The following is a 19,943-nucleotide window of genomic DNA, read 5'->3' on the forward strand; positions in this document are numbered from 1 at the left end:
ATCAGGACTCTTGTCCTTGAAAGCTCATGCCTCAATAAATTGGTTAGTCTAAAAGGTGCCATTGTCCTGTCTTTTTTTTTTTTTTTTTAATTTTTTTAAACACATCAGTGCCACCATCCTCCGTCAATTTTGTTACACCAGATGAACATAGCAGCATATAACAAGGGCTAGCATTTACATATTTACTGCCCTAAAAGGTCACAGTCTTGAGGTAAAATACTGAGCACTCTTACCACTTAGCAATAAAATCTGCAAACATGAGCAAGATTGACAATGACTTTGCCTAAGAAACAGAAGGGTTCATCTGAACTAAAGAAACTGTCCATAGTCTTACCTACAGAATCACACTGTAGAGGGTGCCTGCACTTACCTTGGTTAACAGAGTCTGTGCTTCCAGCCCCGGGGGTTGAAGTCATGGTGTCAGAGTGAGGGGCTGTAAGTAACTCAACATCAGCTCCATCAGACCTGCTGGAACAAGCATATCCTTTACTTTGCCTTCAGTCACACATAAAACAAATACAGTATAGGCAATAAAATTAATGCAACTGCAAGAGAGAAGTACAACTCTCATCTGCTACCCAATGTTAGATATTCCACAATTCTGGGGTTTGCACAACACTGGGGAGATAGGAGTGTGTTTTAATCCTAATATAACCAAGGCTATTTGAAACAATGTATGGTTTTACTCATTTTAGAATAGACTGTTTTCAGCCTTGCTTTTCAATCAGTTCACCCAAATTAAACTCAATGCTATTTCTTAAATTGTAGGAAACATTTCACACAGTAGTTTTAATTTTTTTTTATTTAAATTTGTATTGTAACAGCAAACCCAATAACACTCAAAGGTGGTTACCCAAATCCAGCATGGAGGAACAAAGGCCGATGCTGGACAGGCTTCTACTGTCTGTCTGTGTCCCACAAATGGCAACCAGCATTTAAGCATGGGTGACAGGTGCCACACAGAATGGTGGGCGTGGGCTCTGACCACCCTGTTGGATCATGCAGGTCTTTATCAGCTGTCATTTACTGTGTTACTATCCTGCCCAATAGATGAACCATCTGAGTGGTTTACAATCTAAAACAAATGTAGTAAAATTGGCAGACTGGTCAAAAGGGAAAGGACAGGGGGAGACTACAGCTATCCGGTTTCAGTGAGATTATACTTATTGCCTCTGTTTTTGTTATATTAATTTTGAACCCTGAACCACTGCTGGAGCACAATAGGAAGGTTACTGAGGCTCATGTAAGGCTGAAGACATGAGCAGAGTGAGATTTTATAGCCCTCATCACCTAAGTGCGATTCCTCTGATGTTTAAGTTAGCCGATATTCCAGCAACCAGTGGTTCTATATAAGAGCAATGTGAAGTGCCTACTGCCACTTTCTAATGGACAAGTCTACAAAAGCCTCCCCCCTCAATTATATAAGCTTGTAGGAAGTAACACATAGCCTTAGCAAACCAGTTAGTGAAGCCTTATCTGCCGGCTAGTCATCCAAGCTTAAGGCCTTGCTTATCCTAAGTGATCTAAATGGTCATCTCCCCCATGCTCATAGGCCTACCCAAGGAATCCTGCTCCTTGGCTGATAATATTGATAATCTACCTCCCTCAGATACTTCTCTCTCCTCATCCACCAGGCTTCCCTCTGTACATGGCCACAAGTTCCCCTGCTTTACTTTGCACGTGTTATACAGTTTTGATAATACTTCCTTTCAATTTGTGGGTCAAGAATCTATTTCTGGATTGAAAGTATTTGTTTCACCAGATTTAGTTTGATGTGGTCTCTTCGATCTACAAAGCTTTGACCCTCTAGTCTCTTCCAGTTCCCTCAGAGTGCCTGGTTTCATGGTTGCTTTATGGGCTAATTCTAAACCCCTCATCTTTTATCCTAGTTCCTTCTCCTTCTGAGCCTTTTTTCTTCCTCAGTGACCCCCCCCCCCCCAAAGCAAGTAGCTTGTCTCTTATCACTGCTTTCAGGTAATCCCACTATAGTTCCATTATCACTTGGAAGATATTTTGCAGCGACTCAATTATGGAACTACTAGATCCTCCAGGTCATTATTCAGAGTTCAGTATTTACTAGGCCTTACTGATTCCTCTGGGGACAGGAACAGGGGCTACAGGGATATGGTCTGACTATATAATAGAGCCTATAGAAGTGCTAACTACTTTTGTCATGTCTCTCTCCACAAAAAACATATCTCAGTGGCTACCATTTACTTTACAGTAGAAACAATAATCTTGCTTCATTGGGTGGAGTCACCTGCACACATTAATATACTTGTGGCAAATCTAAGTACTTCATCAAAGCTCTCTAAGAAACAGGACCAGAAGAACTCTCCTTTGGAATAATGTAGCTTGAACCAGGAACAGAACAGTGAAACTGAAATCTTAAGGTATTGTATCAAGGCAAAAAGAAATTAAGTCCAATAATCTGTTTCATGAAAACTGTTTGCTCGATGCACCTAATTGTGGACAGTGTGACCTCTTCATCCTTCAGAAACAAATTTAAGCAAAAGATTTAACTCCCTCTCAAATCCTTTTACCCTCCCAAAGATCTGCTTGAATAGTCCCCCCCCCCCCCCCAAGCCTCTTTCAAGTTAGAGGCAAATATAGTAGTTGGGAAATCCCTGCTACTGCCATGGTCTGACTCTATATTCTAAAATGTGTTTCCTGTACAAATGGAATACTTGCCCTGAGCAGCTTTGCTTCTCTTCATAGTAGTCTGGCCTCTTCATGGGCACTGTCAGGCCTCTTACATTCATGGTGGTGGTGAATGACATGGCCAAGGTAGCTCTACTCCTCTCCCCCGCCCCCAACCCTCAGTCACCTCTCCCTTCTAGCTGCTTCCATCTAATCAACCAGACACCCTAATACTCTCCTTAATCTTTCCCATCATCTATATACTTAAAAACATCACTCTGCCACAGAACTTCTCCCCTCAAATCCCTTGAGTCACCCATTGCTGCACATATCCTCTCATGCAGCAGTATCACTTTTCAAAGGAATAACCCCTACCCCCCCCCCCCACACCACCCCATCCTGGCAAATCAACAGTTCCAAAACAGCCAGAGTACATACCAGATTCACATCTGAGCAATTGACAGACTCCTTCAGTCTCAATCTGCAAGCAACAGTTTCCTCAATCTCTCATGAGAAGCTGCCTGTAGCTATAACTATCATCGAGTTCCAACACAGTCTCTCTCTTGCTCTTCACCTACTGCCATTTAAGATATCCCTGGGATGCACTGATCCCTGCCACTGGGGGTGGGCGGAAATCGCAATGCCTGACAATGCCGGCCTCTTTCAAGGCTTGAACAGTTTCCTCTACTGACAAAGGATTTGTAGTCACACCACTAATAGTGAATGCCAGGCAGTATGGAACAGCCACCTATACCCAAAGTTCTCAGATCCAATTTGATCTCATTAAATTCTTTGCATCTTTTCAATACAGTGGGGTGACATTTGCACACACTTCCATTTATGTCCTTCCTATGTTACAGACTCTGATGCTTGGGCCTTAGTGACAATCTTCTTTCACTGCATACTCATAACAACACTGTTAAATCCTGAGGAAGGTTGCTATGTGGCACCTCGAGGGTCCAATATTCTCTTTCAATCCTAATTTCTCTCTCAGGGCTGGTAGTCGACCCTGCATGCAGCATAACTCAACTGCAGTCAGTGAAACCATCTGTCTCATGCAATCCTCTAACTTATTGTGCAATTCTCTATTACATTGTCCCAGTGCTATGACCTGCCTCTGGACGACATCTATAACCTATTGCTGCTCTTCTTCCTACTTGGGTTACATCAGCCCACAGCTCAAGAGTAGAGAATGACAAGGGGACGGGGATCCGTAGCAACCGCGGGGATGGGGACAGAGCCTTGAGGACAACTTTGTCCCCGTGTCACTTTCTACTTTGAAGCATGTTAATGAACTGGACTGTTATGTTTGATTGATGCAGATGACTATTTTATTTTTTGGAAAAACAAGCAAACATGCTAGCCACAGCTAGCAAAATTTACATGGGGGATCCTCTACATCCTGCTACCATGCTACCAGCACATCTTCTAAGAAGACATCCTCTATTGCAGGAGGGCCTGTGGAAGACAGGAGCGCTAGACTGAATTGTTGATGACTTCTTATTCATCCAGATTTTTAAAAATCTCCCCTCTAGGGCATACAGAATGGGTTGTATTTTGTACCCCTGGACAATATAACAGGGTGGATTAGGATTCCTTGGGAAAGTAGAAGTCAGCTATTGTTGGGGTCGGAAGGGTAGAGGGTGGTGGTGGTGGGAGGGTTATTATAGCTGCTAGCTGATATTTTGTTCTATTTATACACAACAGTTGCACAGCACATTGTTCCTTTTTATACTTTAATAAAAAAAAGATTTAATATAAAATCATAAGTGTTTGAAGCTTCTGCAGATGAGAATAGAGCCCACGGGGATGGGGTGGGGACAGGGACAGAACCTGTGGGGAAGGAGACAGGGCCTGTGGGGACGGGACGGGGATGGAGACAGGGCCTGCAGGTACAGGGTGGGGATGGAGACAGAACCCACGGAGACGGGGTGGGGACGGAGACAAATTTTGTCCCCATGTCATTCTCTAGCTCAGAGACCAAGGCAAGCAGTCAAGTCTCCTCTAAATGAGGTGATAATGCTCCCAAACTCTCCAGGCTATGCCTGCAGCTCACTCCTAGACATCCCTGCCTCTAAGAGTCCTCATTTAACAAGCACTCCTCTGTGCTCCCCTACTGCCAATGTGGCTCCCCCAGCTTTAGCAAGCCTTATGTAGCCAGTCCAGGACACAGGTATGTGATGTCTTAGATCTACAATTCTGCACACTTCACTGTCATTTTTAACTGGGGCTGCTCACCTTGCAATTCATTCTCTTAAACAACCTGGCTTTTAGGATCACCTGTCCCACAGCTCTAGCACAGTGCAGTTGCCATGATGGATGACTTCACTTCCTCCCCCCCCCCCCCCAGCACTCATTTCTGTTCAAAGCAGCATTTCATCCAATCCTTCTCAGGTTAATACTACCAAAGACACTGCAGCCATATAACCTTTGTTTCTTTGGATTTCATAGTTGTCTATGTCTTTCAGATCAACTGGTGCCATTGAGAAATTAGACCTTACCTGCTAATTTGCTTTCCTTTAGGCCCTCCAGACCGGCTCAGGAATGAACTGATGGGTTGTGCACTCCTTCCAGCAGGTGGAAACTGAGAACTTCTGACTGGGAGCCAATAAGAGCCCTTGGCATGTGACCCTAGATTCAGTATTTGACTAACCAAGCAGGAAGGAGAAAAAGAAGAGGACCCCCTGTTCACAGAGTATCTGAGCAGCTGTCAAAGCACATACAATAGAGTACGTGAACCAAACGGAGAAACACCTGGTGTCTTAAAAAGCAAACACAACCTGCCCTGGGGAAGATGTTTGAATATCAGCTGAGGCTCACATTTCCGTTGCAATTTTCTGGTTTCTTTTCTTCTTTTTTTTTTTTTTTAAACCAAGAAAAGGAAACAGAGCAGCTCCGGCCTGGAAAAAACTGTGACCGAAAGAACCAGGAACGCAAAGACAAAAGTAAGAACCCTTGAAACACTGGCACAAAGAACTGCAAGCACAGTAGGGCTCTGGGCCAGTCCGGAGGGACTAAAGGAAAGCAAATTAGCAGGTAAGGTCTAATTTCTCCTTCCTTAGCGTCCCTCTGGCCCGGCCCAGGAATGAACTGATGGGAAGTAACAAAGCAGTACTCCTAAGGGAGGGACCCCAACAAACCTGCCGTGAGGACCCTAGACCCAAACACTGCATCTTGACGACACTGCATGTCAAGCCTGTAATGTTTCGAAAACAAATGCTAGGAAGACCAAGTCACTGCCCTACAAATGTCCACGGGAGGTACCAAAAACCTCTCCACCCAAGACACTGCTTGCCCTCTCGTAGGATGAGCTTTTAACTCTGTCCAGAACTGGCTCCCTTGCCAAGATGTAAGCAGCCGCTCTCATCTCCTTAAGCCATCTGGAGGTCACAAGATCTTTGTGAGGACTCCCAATGAGCAGAAACAGACGTTCCGAATGTCTGAACTCCTCCGTAACTTCAGATAGTGCCAAAGCGTCTGCTTGATGTCCAACTTCTGTAACTTGCGCTGATCCTTTGAGCCAGAGAAGGACCCCAAACCCGGCAAGATCACAGACTGAGAAACATGAAAACGCAAAAACACTTTAGGAAGAAAAGAAGGTACCAGACCCAAAACCACACGCTCTGGAGAAAGCGCCAAGAAAGGAGACCTACAGGAAAAAGCCAGCAATTCGGACACCCGCATAGCAGAAGCAATAGCAACCAGAAAAACTGATGAGAGTTAAATCCTTAAGAGAACAAGATAATGGCTCAAACGGAGGTCTAGTGAGGGCTGACAGCAGCAAATTGAGATCCCAGGCTGGAAAAATGTCTGACCAGCGGGCAGAGACCAATTATCTTCAAAAAACGGGAAACATCCGGATGAGAAGTCAGAGGTTTACCCCTTACTCTACCATGAAAGCAGGATAACGTTGCCACCTGCACCTTAAGGGAAGCAAGAACCAAACCCTTATCGAAACCATGCTATAGAAAATCCAACAGCTCCGCTAGAGAAGCTTGAAAAGGGGCAATATCCCTCTCCGAACACCACCCTTCAAAAATCCGCCAAATCCTGATGTAATTCAGAGAAGTGGAGACTACCTGAGAAGAATATCCTCTCTTCAGCAAGCGCGCCCGTACAAGAGCGAAGCCGTAAGCGAGCCGGATCTGGATGAAGAATCGGACCTTGGATAAGAAGGCCTACCTGGTCTGGAAGTCGAAGAGAAGGGGCAGACCGAAGCCGCATGAGATCCGCACACCACGGTCTGCGAGGCCAATCTGGAGCCACCAGGATTACAGGTCATCCGTGCAACTCAATCTTTTGGATGAGACGTCCCAGGAGAGGCATCTATTCCTTCTGCTTTGGGATCCTTTCTGCGACTGAAGAAGTGAGGCACCTTGGCGTTGAGACTTGTGCAAACAAAATCTACAAGAGGGTTCCCCCCACTTCCATTATCAACTGAAATACTCACGGGCTGAGACAACATTCTCCCAGATCAAGACTGTGCCAGCTGAGAAACTCCGCCTGGATGTTCAGCACTCCCGCCACACGGGAAGCTGAGATTGCAGCAAGATGACACTCCGCCCAGCCCAAGAGTTTTGCCAATTCCAGGTGCAACTGGTGACATCTGGTCCCCCCTTGCCAGTTGATATAAGCTACTGCTGTCGCGTCATCAGAAAGGATGCGGACCGACGCACCACTCACCACAGATCGGAAGGCTATCAGAGCCAGCCAAAATCACCCTGGTCTCCAAGAGATTGATTGACAGGGAAGCTTCCTGAGGAGTCCAAAGCCCCTGGACCCACTCTCCCAGGCAATGGGCTCCCCAGCCCTCGAGACTGGCATCAGTCGTCAGTACAAACCATTGAAGCAGTTCCAACAGCATTCCTTTGGTCATATTGGACATTCGTAACCACCAGTAGAGACTGGTATGACCTTGGGCTCGTAGAGGAAGTTTCTTCAGCAGACAGTTCGTCTGTGGAGATCATCTGGCCAGGAAGGAAGCTGAAGAGGTCGCATGTGTGACCGGGCCCAAGGTACCACCTCTACTATCGCTGTCATGGAACCCAGGACTTGAAGGTAATCTCACGCACAAGGAATGGTCTTGGTCAGTAACCCCTGAATCTGCGAGTGCAGCTTGCGAATTCTGTCTGAGGGAAGGAATATCCAACCTGCTGCAGTGTCGAAGAGGACTTCCATGTACTCTAGGGCCAGAGAAAGAATCAAACGGCTCTTGGCAAAGTTGACCACCCAGCCCAGAGACTGCAAGAATTGGACCACCTGGGCTGTGACCTGGACACTCTCCTGATACGACTTCGCTCTAATCAACCAGTTGCCTAGGTAGGGATGAACTAGAATGCCCTCCTTCCGAAGAGCAGCTGCCACTAACACCATCACTTTGGTGAATGTGCGAGGAGCCATAACCAGGCCGAACGGAAGCGCCCAAAACTGAAAATGGCAACGTAGAACCGCAAAACGAAGGAACCTCTGGTGAGGGACCTGATCACGACATGCAGATAGGCTTCAGTCAGATCTAATGCCGTCAAAAATTCCCCCACTCTGACCGCGACAATTACCGACAGAAGTGTCTCCATCCAAAAACTGGAGACTTTGTGCGTCCGATTGACTACCTTGAGATCCAGTATCAGCCAAAAGGAGCCCTCTTTCTTTGAGACCACAAAATAAATGGAGTAACGACCTGTCCTGATTTCTGAGGAAGGAACAGGACAAATAGCCTGAAGATCCAAAAGCCTTAAAAGAGTGTCCCACACAGCCTGCAGTTTGAGGCGAGACTGGCAGGGAGACTCCAAAAAGGCATCGGTAAGGGGCCAAGAGAATTATAAGGCGCACCCGTCTCAAATAACCTCTAGTACCCACTCATCGTAGGTAATTTGGGCCCACCTCTGAAAGACCTGGGACAACCTTGCTCCCACTGGAACCAGGAGGGACCCACACACTCATTGGGCTGAGCAGGCTTGGGACTGGAAAGAGGCAGCAGAGTCCCCGTCCACCAAGGCAGGAACTGTGAAAGGACTGAGTCCTCTGAAAGAACCGAGACCTCTGCAATTGATAACCCCTGGTCGGTCAAAAACGTCGGACGTCACGTCCCCGACCTCTGCTGAACGAAGAGCCATGGCTAGTAGCTCAGGGCCTATCTTCCGGAAGACAAGGAACTTCGGTATCTCCCAAGCTAAGGACCAATTTATCCAGTTCATCACAAAAAAAAAAAGGGACCCTTGAAAGGGAAACTTGCTCAACCTGGACTTAGAGGCAGCATCCGCCGACCAACCTCGCAACCAAAGGGAAAGACAGGCTGCTACCCCCAAGGCCATGGACGTAGCAGATGCCCTTAAGAAATCATAATAGGTATCCACCAGGAAGGCCGAATCCATCTCTATTTTGGCCACCTCTCCATCATTAGAGGCCATGTCATCTGAATCCCTATCCAGGACCCCTTCAGCCCAGTGAAAACTAGCTCGAACGACCACTGATCCACAGATAGCGGCCTGCACCGCCAAAGACGACATCATAGCTATGCTCCATCTACAGGGACAGTATTGCGTTTGGTAACTGTAGAAACCACCGCGTCCACCACCGGAATTTTAAGCAGAGCCTGATCCGCGTCTGGAACCGGATAAAGCCGGACCATGGACCTAGCAAGACGAAAGGGTGAATCCACTGAGCTTGAATAACATCTCGAATGTCCTGATGCAGTGGAAAGGTTTTACCTGATTTCCTAATACCTTTAACCAGCAGGTCCACCTTAAGGACCTCAGGAACTACAGGCTGTTCATCTTCAAAATGCAGAGTACAGGCCACCAAGGAAATGAGCTCTTGAAGATCCTCGTTATAGAAAATTCTGACCACCGAATGATCCTCCCCTGGAGACATGAGATCTGCAGACAAGTCACTGGAAACAGGATCCTCAACTTTACTGTCTTCCAAGCTTTCTATTTCCTCTAAAGAAGGAATATCTAAATCAGTATGAGACAATTGATCCTCGGGAAGATCCCAGGAAGGCCTGGACCTCTTAGCAGGATTTGACTGTTTAGCCTAGGCATCCTGAGAAGAACCAGCTCCAGCACCAGATTGTTTAAGCAAAAATGCCAGGTACATTTGAATAAATTCAGGAGGAAAACCTTCCCCCTGAGAACTGCCAGGCTGAACCAAAACGACCGCTGAAGATTCAGACAGAGAAGGGCCTGTCGTTAGAACCGGTCTGCTGAACTAACCGTTGCCAGCAAGATAGCAGACTTTCCTGCCATCGGAGGAACAGAGTCTGAAGTTGTCGTGGGAGGTCTCGAAACCGCTGCTGACGTGGCTGCCGAAGGAGCAGACAAGGCAGGAACCGGCGAAACCTCAACGGCAGCGCAGTATTTGCAAGCGCCGGATGTTCCTACCCCTTGCCACTGACAAACTCCACATTTGCTGAGCTTCTCTGACATGGCGCAGGCAACCAATAAAAAACCACCGACCCCGAGAGAAAAGACTCACCGAGACCTTAAACGCGATACTAAGTACCGCGGAGCTAGGGGAGACAACAGCGGCAGAGGCGAGGACAGAGCTGCAGTGCTCGTTCATGCCGAGAGAAAGTCAGCTGTTTTTTTTTTTTTTTTTAACGCTGTGAGGAAAGCAGAGGCAAAAGAGGTAAATAAAAACACTCCAGAGGCTCAGATAAGTGGGAAAGGCAGGGAAAGGCAAACCAATGTGCCTGCATTCACTGAGTGGGAAAGGACAGGGAAAAGCAAGCTAATATGTCCACATCCATGGGGGCATGGGTAAGGCAGGGAAAGGGCTGACCTATGTGCCTTCAAAGTGAAGCTGCTATAGCCTCTAACACCCCAGCTAACAACTGGCAAGCCAGGAGCCACCCCCAGGCAGATTTTTAATGGAGCTCGAAGAAGCTGCAGCCACCCTGCTTGGGGAGATAGAGAATACTGAAGAGGCAGTGGAGCTTTCTGGCCATGAGGCACTGAGAAAAGTTGAGTGCTCTCTATCTCCCCCTGCTGGTTGATGGACACAACCCATACGTAATGGCTTCATCTGCTTGATGACAAGGAACTTTTTTTTTTTTTGGCGGCTGCCTCTCCTGAAGCTGTAGCACCCTTCCTTCGAAGGGGTAGAACTCTTCTTGGGAGAAAAAAAGCAGGAGGAAAGAGGGGGAGGGACCCCGGTACCGCCAAGTTTGACACCCCTATAATACTTAGAAACCTCGGTGTACAGAAGGGTCTCTAGATTATTTACCTATTTTATTTATTTAATTTTAATGAAAAAATAGGTAACGACAAGAGAGTAAGAGAGGAAACTACTGAATCTAGGGTAACATGCCAAGGGCTCTTCTTGGCTCCCAGAGTCATAAGTTCTTAGTCTCCACCCGCTGGAAGGAGTGCACAACCCATCAGTTCATTCCTGGACCAGTCCAGAGGGACGTTAAGGAAACCAGCATTCACAACTACTGAGGGATTTTCCCCCCCTGTTTAATCCATCCTCTCTTCCACTCAAATATTTGTTTTCTTTAAATTTACCTCACTCGGAGACTTCCGGCGGAGCCGAGCGGCAAGATGGCCGCGGTCTAGAGGAGCTCCGCAACTCCGCTATCGGGCTCTTTGCTCCCCCGCTCCCCAGACTCACCATGCAACGCCCAGAAGATGCCTAAAGCCCTCCAGTATCGGAGGACTCCGCCGAAAGACACCCAACACGCCTTATAAAGCGGGAACGACAGATGATCGCGACGCACGCGGCAAAGTGGCAAGATGGCGGCCAAAGATGCAGAGTGAGAGCGTGCAGAGCACTCGTGCCGCGGTAATAAGGCGAGCAGAACAAGTACGTAGGGGATGATTGTTGGGGAAATCGGAGACGTGGCAGGGCAATAGGAAGCGGGAGAAAGTCGATGATGCTTCCATTTTTCTTCCCCCTCCCCCCCTCGGCGCACAGAAACGGGGCCATTTACAGAAATGACGAGAGACTCTCTGGAAACATCTCAATATAAAGAGCTGAGTACACTAATTCATGCTCCAGCGTGCAAAGACGCTGTCTCACCATAGTAGGGATAGTTAATAAAGATTATTACCACAACACGCTGGCTGAAAAGAGAGGGCGACGCCGGGTGTTAATAGACAATTGGTGTCTGCGGCCTTGTTCTGGACAGCTAACTAGGGGAGAACTCATACAGCGAATAAAACATACGGGCTGGATCAACGCGGGGAGCGACTCTCCAGACTTTTAGAATTGGACTGATCACGTTGATAAGAGGGTAAAAACCAGACCCACAATACCATCGAATTACCCCCGGGCAAAAGGGCTAAACAAGCAAGATCAGTGACGAAGAGGCCAGAGAGAAACTGTAATACCCTCTGCATGGAGCAATTTTTGAGGCCCAAATCAGCAGGAACAACTAGAAGCGGTATTAAGTACGACAAAGGGAAAAACTCCCCACCACCCACTGGGATCAAGATGGCAGAAGGTAAACTTGAAACGCTTGGTGATTTTTCTGACAAACAACTTGCACAGATCACCATGGCGGTCAGCGCCGCATTGAACCCCAGATTTGACTTGCTAGAACGCCAAATGAGCAGTTTAGAATCCACCATGGCTGACACGGTGAGACGAATGGGTGAAGCGGAGAGCAGAATATCAACGGCAGAGGACAGGGGAGCGCAGAATGTTCAAGATGTCACGCGCTTGATGGAGCAACTTAAAGCACAGCAAGACAAGATTGAGGACATGGAGAATAGAGCAAGGAGATGCAATCTCCGCATTGTGGGTCTTCCTGAAGCAATTCCTGAGAAATCACTAGGACATCTTTTGGAAAGCTGGCTTAAAAAAGAACTTGCCCTGTCGGACAGTTATGGGGAACTGTGCATAGAACGGGCCCATAGGCTTGGCCGTCGGCAACCAGGGCAGCAAAGACCCAGACTGGTGATAATCAAAGTTCACAATTATCTACACAAGGAAGAAATCATGAGAGGCTTTCGACTGAAAAGAGACACCTTAAAATACGATGGCGCATCGATAAAAATCTTTCAAGACTATTCGGCTGGGGTACAAGAGCAACGTCGCCGGTTCCACCCCCTCTGCACGGCACTGGTAAGCAGAAAAACAAGATTTATGCTGATCTACCCAGCCATATTGAAGATTCAACATGAAAACGGATGGCGATCGTTTCACTCTGTCCAGGAGGCCCAACAGTTTCTAGAAACCGAACTACATGCACCAGCTGATGCACCAACTTGACTCTATGTTTGGCAAAAGGCAGAAAGAACAATGTCTTAACCCTGTTTATGGTTCCCTGCATATGACGAGGACACAATATGCAAGATAAGTCTATAGCAAAGAAAATGTTGATTAAGAAATGATGGGTTAAAAAGTTATAACTGTATTGTTGTTGTCTATTTGAAGAGTCCCTCCGGTAGTAGAACCGGGGTGGCTTTAGAGAAATCGCCGAGGGATGGGGGGGATCCCCTTATGAAGGGTGGAGAGGGGTAGGCGAGGGGAGATGAGTCACATAGCGGTCTCACACCACAAGTAAGAGGAAGTTCAAACTAGAGGGAAAGGGTTCTCGTTAAGAGAAGGGTAATGGGCGGGGGGGAATGGGGACTTAATGGGATTCAATACTTAGGGAAAGGGGCACATAGAAACACAAAGGGCAGGTCTTTCACTCAGATTATACACAAGACCAACGAATGGGTAGGATGTCAAAATCAGAATATTGAAACACAAAGCAGAGGCAACATTTACAGCTTCTGGGAAAGGGCTGGGACCCAGGAGCTGAGTTTTTTCTGGTATACTGATATGAAGATAATATGTCTTGGCGGTAACACACTGTAAAGTAGTCACCTGGAATGTAGGAGGCATTACGTCTCCTATAAAAAGGAAAAAGATCCTAGCACACTTAAAACGCCTCAACGCAGACATTGCCTGCTTGCAAGAGACAAAATTGACAGCGCCAGAGCATGAAAAACTCAAGCAGGGTTGGGTAGGTCAGGTGATCCACGCGTCCTCCGAAGGGCGGAAGGGAGGGGTGGCAATCTGCATACATCAAAAACTCGCTTGCACGGTAGAGACAGTATTGCAGGATCCCAATGGGCGATTCATTTTGGTTAAAATGTGGCTGCAAGGGAGGGAATTATACTTGTTAAATGTATACGCACCCACCCCCCCTGACAGTATTTTCTTTCCTGAACTGTCCAGACAGCTACTTCCATATGAAGACAAGCACTTGATAATTGTGGGAGACATGAATGTGCTTATGGACCCCAAATTGGATTATTCAGGGGAGGGACACAAGGGAATGGAGAGTAGGAAGGGCACTCGGATGTTGAAGGAGTTTGGAAGCTCCCTCTCAGTGATAGATGCATGGCGGAATTTGCACCCAGACTCAAGGGAGTATACACATCAGTCCAGAGCACATGGGACCTGGGGAAGGCTGGATTATATATTGATATCATCAGCTTTATTTCAGTGCATAAGAGACACAAAGATTGAAGAAGTATTGATTTCTGACCACAGTCCGGTATGGATAGAATTAGGGGCGCCATGCAACTTCCAAATACACAGACAATGGAGATTTCCCAATCATTTAGTGAAAGATAAATCTTTTCTAAAATACATGGTCAAAAAATGGGAAGAATATGACTCATTTAACAAAGAACATAAGTCTGACCCGCAACTGTATTGGTGTACTGGTAAGGCGGTGCTCCGGGGAGACATAATTGCCTATGTAGCAAGAAAACGGAGAAAGAATGCAGCTAGCCTTTTACATCTGAATAAGCGACTGCAGAAAGCTAAGCGCCGATTTATGCAGCAGCAAACCACAGGAAACAGGGAGGCATATTTATCTGTCCAGGCTGCTATAAACTCATTATTACAGGAAAGAGCGGTAAAAAATAGGACTTTCCTAAAATACAAGTTCCACAGATTCGGAGATAGAGTGGGAAGCATGTTGGCTCGGGTGGTGCGGAGAAGGGGAGGGGGTAGAACTATTTCAGTCCTGAAAAGACAAATAGGAAGCATTACTAACAGTCCAGATGAGATTCTTCAAATATTTCAAGAACACTTTACACAACTATACACTGCCGAGCATACATCCAGGGAGGCACACATGGAGGAATTTCTCAGTAGGGCCCAAATGCCAAGGCTCAAAGAAACTGATATTGCTACTTTGGAGGCTCCCATCCTGCCCAAAGAACTGTCAGAAGCGATTAAAGGGCTGAAAGCATATTCAGCACCAGGGATGGACGGGTATTCCGGAGAATTTTACAAAATGTTGCAACCCCAATTGATACGGCCCCTATTTGAATATCATCAAGCGGTAATTCAGGAAGGGAGATTCCCAATACACGAAAATACTGCATGTATATCATTATTGTTGAAACCAGGGAAGGCCGTAGAGGAACCGGAGTCTTACAGGCCCATATCATTAATTAACGTTGACATTAAGCTTCTTGCGAAAATTTTGGCCACACGACTCAATAAGTTCTTACCCAACGTGATCGAGCCTGCACAGGTAGGCTTTCTGCCTAATAGACACTCCGTGTTGCACACCCGGAGAGTCTTGCTCGCAATGGCACGTTGCCGAACCGAGAAGATTCCTGGAATCTTGGTAAGCTTAGATGCTACCAAGGCTTTTGACAGGGTGGGATGGGACTTTCTATTCTATATGCTAGACTGGATTGGGATTCCTCCTGGAGTAAAACAAGCAATTGAGGCTTTATATACTAACATGGAGGCACAAATAGCAGCGAACGGGGGGCTCTCGAAAAAATTTCAGATAGGCAGAGGAACACGACAGGGATGCCCTTTGTCACCACTACTGTTCGATCTAACATTAGAACCACTACTCCGACAGCTAAATTCTGACCCTAGAATCAGCGGTGTACAGTTGGGAGAACAGGAGGTTCGTGCGCTGGCTTATGCCGATGATGTCCTCCTAGTGCTGACTAATCCGCAAAAGTCTTTTAATATGGCCTTGACTCTGATAGAGGAGTACGGAATGTTATCGGGGTTTAGCCTTAATCTATCCAAATCTTGTGCGATGCATATGGACACAGGTACTAATTTACAATGGAAAGGAAAAGCCACACTTAGATGGGAGGCAACGAAGCTGAAATATCTAGGGGTATACATTACAAGTGATAGAACCTCCCTGTATAAAGAAAACATTTCCCCATTATTGGAAATGACTAGGAGTAAACTGTTGATGTGGAGGGAGCTGCCACTCTCTATCTGGGGAAGAATAGCATTATTTAACATGATGATAGCTCCCAAATGGCTCTATGTCTTCCAACAGTTACCACTTTACCTGAAAAATAGAGATGACAGGCAGTTACAGCGTTTAATACAAGCATACCTGTGGCAGGGTAAAAGGCCTAGGATACCTTATCACCAGATAGCAGCCCCAAGGGAGGGGGGCGGCATGGGACTTCTGAATATAAAATACCTGGCAATAGCGAGTTCCATGCGACACGTAAACGATTGGTACCGGGGAACATCGGATTTCTCCGTTACATCAGTGGAGACCTCGATGTTCAGGGATATCCACTTTAGTCATTTACTACACTCTGGAACCCCCTTACCCCTATCAGCATTTCAGATACACCCATTATTGAAATCTCTCAGGGAAACTTGGAGATGGGTGTGTAGACGCCGCCGCTTCTCCCCCCGAGTGTCCCCCTGGATGTCAATTTGTGATAATCCTGCTTTCCCCCCAGGCCAAGGGCCCAGTATATTTAGCAGATGGGCAAAAAAGGGGATTATATACCTGGCGCATATAGTTACAGAAGAGGGACACATGCACACGTATCAGGAACTTCAGTCACGATATGGGATTCCTAAGACACATCAGTTTGCATATTATCAATTACACCATTATGTGGCCTCCCTGGACTGGACAGACCTTACGGAAGATGTGGTGGAAGTCCTATCGGAGGAGTTTACCCTGGGAGCGCAGCTTAGGGTGCCCCTGAAATTCCACCACCAGCAACTCAAAGATTCCACAGAAGAGATAGACTTCCGGCGGCTAGCGCATGAGTGGTCAAAAGATTTAGGGTGCACACTCACTGAGGAAGAGTTTAGAACACAATTGAAATCTATTTACAAACAGAGGCTTTCTGTTCCTCAGAGGGAACGACTATATCGGTGGATGCTTAGAACACACATTTCGCCCCACAGAGCGCGGAAAGCGGGATTTGATACAACGGGGGCATGTCCTAAATGTGACCATGAGGAGGCCTCACTTGGCCACATGTTTTGGAGCTGTCCCGGTATTGAAAAGTTCTGGAAACAAGTCATAGGAGGGATAGATCAATTATGGCACTGCACCCTTGTGCGGGAACCTACAATCTTATTCAATATTTTTAGATACACCGCAGACCCCACAGAGGGATTCAGGACATTTGCAAAGATAGCAATCTATTTTGGAATAACAGCCATATTGCAATATTGGAGAGTAAAAGAAGTTCCCCCTCTGCAGATATGGCGATCCCAATTAGTGAAACAAATGAGAATTGATAGATGTGGAGTGCAGGACCTGGACAGTTCAGCAGGCCATAGGTTCAGGGCGCAATGGGAGCCATTGTGGGACACCCTCCCGCCTAGAGCGCGAAGTTTGCTGCTGAACTTCTAATCTGGTACTCTTTGGCCCTACATCAGTTAGGGAGACTAAGACAGTGTGACAGGTAGGGCAGTACTTTACAGCAAGGCGTAGACTGGTTCATATTCTGATGTACAGACAGTTAATTACATGTTATCTTGGAAATAAAAAGAGCTGTGACACTGCCCTAAAATGTTGGTTGACAATATAGGGAAGGAGGGAGGGAGGGAGGGTGATTAAGGGAGGAATAAATAAATGCAAAATGGTAACTTATTTGTTGAAGATATGACATCAGAGAACATCTCCTGTAGTGTAGTTTCTTTGATAAGTTTCAGTGAATGGTTCATTACGTCTGTTAATAAACAAGATTAATATATAAAACTACAAGGAAGGAAGGGTGGGGGGAGGGGGGGTCTAGGGATAAAAGAAGAAAATGATTTGATGTATGTGGAAGGATTACAAGTTGTCTGTGATATCAGTAAGGCTTTATACCGGACAATAAATACACAGGTTTCATATAATATGTCAATAAACAGATTTAAACTTAATGACTTCCAAAGAAGACAACATATGGAATTTCAAACAGCAGGTTTATTGAGAATTCAAAACTTTGTATCACATATTGTATCTTCAAAATATTGTGGGTTCTGTATTGTATTCCTTATACTCTTTAATAAAAAAGATTTAAACATAAATTTACCTCACTCTTTACTAGTTACAGTTCAAGGCGAGTTACTATTCTGATCACTGCAGCAACAATCATGGGGCCAGGACAATTCAACAGGTCCTTCCAAAACATATACTCTTTTATGGGCTCCAAAATCCAGCTACCATATCTCCCCCTTATCCTCAGGTGCTGTGACCACCACCTCCACACCAATCTGGGCCACCCTAAGTACAGGGGATCAAATCTAGACATCTAACCAGGGTTCAAGGGCACCGATGGGGTACTGTGCCACCAGACGAGTCCAGAAGTATGCAATATTTAAATAACTGCTCTTATTTTCATCTGGCAGGTTCCTCCCATATTTCCAGCTCAAATCAGAAATGCCACAATTCTGCACTTTCAAAATACCCAGGATTTTCTCCTTTATTTTATATCTGACTTGACTCAGTTAATCTATTAACTGAGTGGAGGAGTGGAGGAGTGGCCTAGTGGTTAGGGTGGTGGACTTTGGTCCCGGGAAACTGAGGAACTGAGTTTGATTCCCACTTCAGGCACAGGCAGCTTCTTCTGACTCTGGGCAAGTCACTTAACCCTCCATTGCCCCATGTAAGCCGCATTGAGCCTGCCATGAGTGGGAAAGCACAGGGTACAAATGTAACAAAATAAATAAAATATTAATTGTACTAACAGTCCACAGCTGGAGTCCCTACACAAAGGATCTCTGCATAAGCCTTTAATCACTAGCTGTCATGGGGCGTATTTATTTCCTCTTCACCCCGCCCACCCCCTTAATCCTTCCTCTTTTCCCCAGGAGCTCTGAACACTGCCTCCTCAGCAGCCCCAGCTCTGAATGGACCAGGAACAGAAGAAACGTACTCTGCTCTACAGTGCTCAGTGCTCGCCACAAATCTGCAAGGACAAAATTTATGCTACATTATTTAAAATATTACATCATATTTATACATTCTTTAAAATATTGTCCCGATATGGGAGAAAACTGAGGCAAAGCCGAGAAACAGTGTGGATTTATAAACCTTGCCAACCTTAAGCATGGACAGCCAGATGCCACAAATGATGAACACAGCAAGGTGTATGCTCTTATGAACCTGCCTCCTAGTAAATTCTCCACTGGGTATTAATATGAACCAATGACCCAACAATGCTGCAATTCAAAATCTGGAGGAAAAGCCACTTGTGCATGTCCCATTTTATCTCAGGACTAGTAGTACAATAAGTTTTGCAAAAAAAGATGAGCTAAATTCCAAATAAAATATATAAACAATTTTCATCAGCAGCTCAAGGTGACTTGCATTCAGATACACTAAATACTTCCCTGTCCACAAAGGGCTTACCATCCAAGTACTTGAGGTAATGTCCAAGATCACAAGGAGCAGCAGTGGGATTTGAACCAGGCTTTTGCTAGTCATCAGCCCAGTGCTCTAACCAATAGGCTACTCCTCCGCTCTACTCTATTCTGTGTTACCTGCACAAACTTTAATGGGAGGGGGGAAGGGAGGGCTCATTTCTGCATGGCCAAAAAAATACAATTCTTTTTTGTACTTTGCTATTTTTAGATAATGCTGTTCTAAGGTATAATGCACACAAAGTACAAACAAGAAATACCTTAGAACAGCATTATCTAAAAATAGGAAAGTTACTGATCAGTTAGGTACAGATAACTTGACTCAAATGTGTTAATCTCTCAAATTAATTCTTACTTCTTATCTAGGTCAGAAAGAGACCAGCATACCTTGTACTCAAAAGCATAAAAATTATTGTAAATTAATGCTGCCCTACTGAAAAGTCAAATCAATGACTTTTTGTAATTCATGCTGAACTGAACGTGGGTCCAGACAAGCTGAGAGCCAGAAATAAAGCAACACAGTCAGGGTACACAGCGCCTGGTTCTGGATCAAATCAAGCTATCAAAGACTTTCACCGAGCCAAATCAGGAAACATGACTAACTCAGGGAAATAAAAGTAAAAATCATGTCTTGAGAAATTGCTGAGTTCTCAGTATTTCAACAACAGGAAGTATTTTTCTTGAGGCTCTGTAAATGCCCATGT

General features: G+C 45.9%; 1 protein-coding gene across 2 annotated transcripts in view; it reads right to left on the reverse strand.

Moving 5' to 3' along the window:
• The window catches only part of SH2B3 (SH2B adaptor protein 3), a 328,562-nt gene that overhangs the window by 29,998 nt on the left and 278,621 nt on the right, over positions 1 to 19,943 (reverse strand). The window contains exon 5 of one of the 2 annotated variants that reach the window (XM_030217335.1): positions 371 to 465. In XM_030217335.1, the coding sequence (XP_030073195.1) occupies positions 371 to 465 (95 nt within the window). Of the gene's footprint in view, positions 1 to 370; positions 469 to 19,943 lie in introns of both variants that reach the window. The other variant, XM_030217334.1, reaches the window with a different exon arrangement.

Source organism: Microcaecilia unicolor, chromosome 11 (genome assembly GCF_901765095.1).
Source record: "Microcaecilia unicolor chromosome 11, aMicUni1.1, whole genome shotgun sequence".
Taxonomy (NCBI): domain Eukaryota; kingdom Metazoa; phylum Chordata; class Amphibia; order Gymnophiona; family Siphonopidae; genus Microcaecilia; species Microcaecilia unicolor.